Genomic DNA, 3,170 nt, shown 5'->3' on the forward strand with positions numbered 1-3,170 from the left:
CCTCTTTCCACAGGAATCTTTGGATGAGATTCTGCTCTTAATGCCAATGTGGTTTAACTCCAGCACACATGTTATAGTTACTTATGCTTTATGTAAGAGTAGTAGAGCAGAATCTGACCCTTCAGATTCTTGCCCACCAGTGGCATGGCGAAGCAGTTGTATTCATCACAAAAAAACCTCCACACTCCTGTTTGCAGTGAGCAGTCAGAAACCAGACAGAGCAAGACACAGAGTGCATCCTGTTCTAAAGAGGCTATGGTTTTAATTCTTTTCATGAGCTGTGAACCAACTTGTACATTTTTTCCTCAAGTTGGTAAAAGAACTCTGCTTCTCATGCTGCCTGGCTAAGATATTGATTTAAAATTTATATTTTATTTTTCCAAGTGACGACTCAAATGCATACCCCACTTGACTCCTCTGTGGAACACACCTACCTCTCATTATGGAATACACATACTTCTCATTAACTTTACTGGCACCTAGATGTCACCATTGCCCTGCAAATGCATCTGAAATCAAATAGGATTTAGTTGGCAGTAAAACCTGGAGATTGTCTATCCTGCAATCACTGTACACACTGAAGCTAGCTTTAAACTAGCTGGCTTGGGTATTGCTAGCAGTATAGCCACAGTCCCATGGGGCTCAGGGTAAGCTGCAAAACACGTATGTACTTGGCTGGGTAGTCTACTCTGAGCTCTGCACTGCTGCAGCTGCATTGGTAGCAGTCCCTAAAGTTTATTAGCTGCAATCACAGCCATGACTGCAGTGTGAACATCCCTCTGGATACTTAAAGAAAGAACCCCAGCTCTGATGCATTCAAGCCTGGTAACTCTTTTCCAATAAGGGCATGTATTCCAGAGGCATTCTGTGGATATCCATCTGGATGTGTAGATTATAAGCAGACAGTGTAATGCCAATCAAGTGGACTAATCAAGGCCCTTTGAAAAGGCCTTTTTCAGATGATTTCACCATCTTTTGATGATTCTACCATTGTCAGACATTTATGCTGGAGGATACATTTTTTCATTTTTTTCGCTCTGTGAAGCCTCTTTTTGTGGCAAGTTTCAGTAAAATGAGCACAGCCCTTTATGAACTGGAAGACAATGAAAAACTACAATTTTGTCATGCAACAAAAATTCTTATCATTTCAGTACTTGCGAAATAAACTTAAAATTTGACAACAGGGAAGCCAATCCCTAGGTCATAGATGTGCCTTTAGTCCAGTGAAAATCCTTTTTGATTTGGTAGAGATCTAAGGGTTTCAGAGGTACGTTGGTCAGATGCTTTTGGTTTCTTTACACAAAACCAATTTTTTTACTAATAATCTGCTGGTGTACCATTGACACGGCAAATACATGCATAAGAAGGAAGAGCAGAATTTAATTTTTAATGTATGGTGGCCCATGATAAATGATTTAAGAGGTTCTGAATAGAATGATGCAATGCTCCTTTCTTTAAAATTACCAAAAAAATCTCAATATAGGTTGTCTTGTCATCTCTTGTTCTTTTTTGGTTTGTTTTACTCTTTACTTATCTAAAGTCCCCCTGAACTGTAACATACCTGAGATGATTTTACATTCCTGTGAAACATTACTGATTTTCTGAGCCTTGTCAATGTAAACTTCAGCTGTACATTCTCCTGTTTCCTGCAAACACAGATGACACCATTTGGTTTTAATCTACCTAATGCAGAAATCCAGTTAGCACCACATATTCTGCTGTGAAATATTCCTGAGGTATTTTGTTGAAACAGAATACAGTTGGCAAGCGTAACCAGTGCTTAGTGGATAAGAGGAATACAGGCTGACATGAGCAATCATGGTTGTTCATGAAGGAGTTTCAATTTTACTGTCTAAATTAGTCCAAGATTTTGCTGTGGAAGGGGCGGGTTGGTTGATCACAAGAAAGTGGGAGCTGGGCTAAGCAGGTAGTATGAAAGGTATCTTTTGTTTTATGATTAACAAATGTGGTTGGAATCTCTACTATTATATTGAAACTCTCCTTCTTAATTAGCTAATGCACCTGGAATTCATGCAGGGAACACATTTCAATAAATAAAGGATGCGTCATTTGCAAACTTAAACAGGGGCTAAAGCTGCCCCCTGCTAGCACAGAATCTGGATCTCATGGGGCAGCTGGGCTCACAGCACTTCATGGTGATTCAGGTGAGACCCAAGCTTCTTGGAATAGGGGCCAAATATGAATCAAAGAGGTACTGAGGTGTACTGAATCCTATGGCTGCCCTTTTTACAACCTGTCCCTGGGGCGGGCTGGCTGCAAGTCTCCATTGGAGGGAAGCTTGAGAGTCTTTGTAGCGTCACCAGGCCCTCCTTGTGAATTTTCTGCTCCTCTTCTACCCAGGGGTGGTTTTTACTGGTACAGGAGTCAATTTGCTCTGATAAGGAGGGATCCTGGTTTTCTCTGATTTAAAAATATCCCCAATTTTCAGTTTTAAAAAAGTACTCCCTGATCTAGTGCCGGGGATGGGAAGTCAGTCAAACTGGGCTGACTCCCCCTCCCCGGCCTGATCTAGTGCCTGGGATGGGAAGTCAGCCCAGCTGGGCTGATTTCCCCATCCCCAGGCCGATGGTTAGATTCTGTTTGACTCCTTTCAGCCCTCCAAAGACAACTCCACTAAGAGAATGAGTAGCTTCTATTCCTTCTCAGGTGCCACAAACAGAAACATTCACTTAATGCCAAGCATTTCCATCTGTGCAATCTCAATGAAGGCAACACAGGTTGTACAGATTTCACAGAGGGCAGAACTCAGTTTGCTGAATCTTTTTTCTGTTAGTAGTGGCATGTAAAGAGAGAGCTCATGACTTGACTTCTAGGCCAGGGACTGACATTACACATAAACAGGTTTAAGTGATCAGAAACGGGTTTAAACTTGAAACAGAACAGATGTTCAGTGTACATGAACCAGTTTGAGAAAAACCTGGTTGAATGGAGTATCAGACTTAACTGATTTAGGTCAAACTGGTTGATGCAATGTTTGTCCCAGATGCCTTGCTGGTTTAAGATAAACCAGACACCACCAGCATCCCGGCATGCTCTCTGCACTGGGTGGGGATTTCTGCTTCACAACAGGGTTGGCCCCTCCCTTCTGTTCCCTGGCTGCAGCTCCAGTAGTCTCTGCAGATGTCTGCCTGGCTTCTGCTCCCCACACT

General features: G+C 42.2%; 1 protein-coding gene across 1 annotated transcript in view; it reads right to left on the reverse strand.

Annotated features, from left to right (window-relative positions):
* LOC109287755 (T-kininogen 2-like) overlaps positions 1–3,170 on the reverse strand; it is a 47,908-nt gene that overhangs the window by 20,638 nt on the left and 24,100 nt on the right. Inside the window, exon 3 of the mRNA XM_019503043.1 lies at positions 1,562–1,646. Coding sequence (XP_019358588.1) covers positions 1,562–1,646 — 85 coding nt within the window. The remainder of the gene's footprint in view (positions 1–1,561; positions 1,647–3,170) is intronic.

This window comes from Gavialis gangeticus, unplaced genomic scaffold (genome assembly GCF_001723915.1).
Source record: "Gavialis gangeticus isolate Ggan-Ray unplaced genomic scaffold, GavGan_comp1, whole genome shotgun sequence".
Classification (NCBI taxonomy): Eukaryota; Metazoa; Chordata; order Crocodylia; family Gavialidae; genus Gavialis; species Gavialis gangeticus.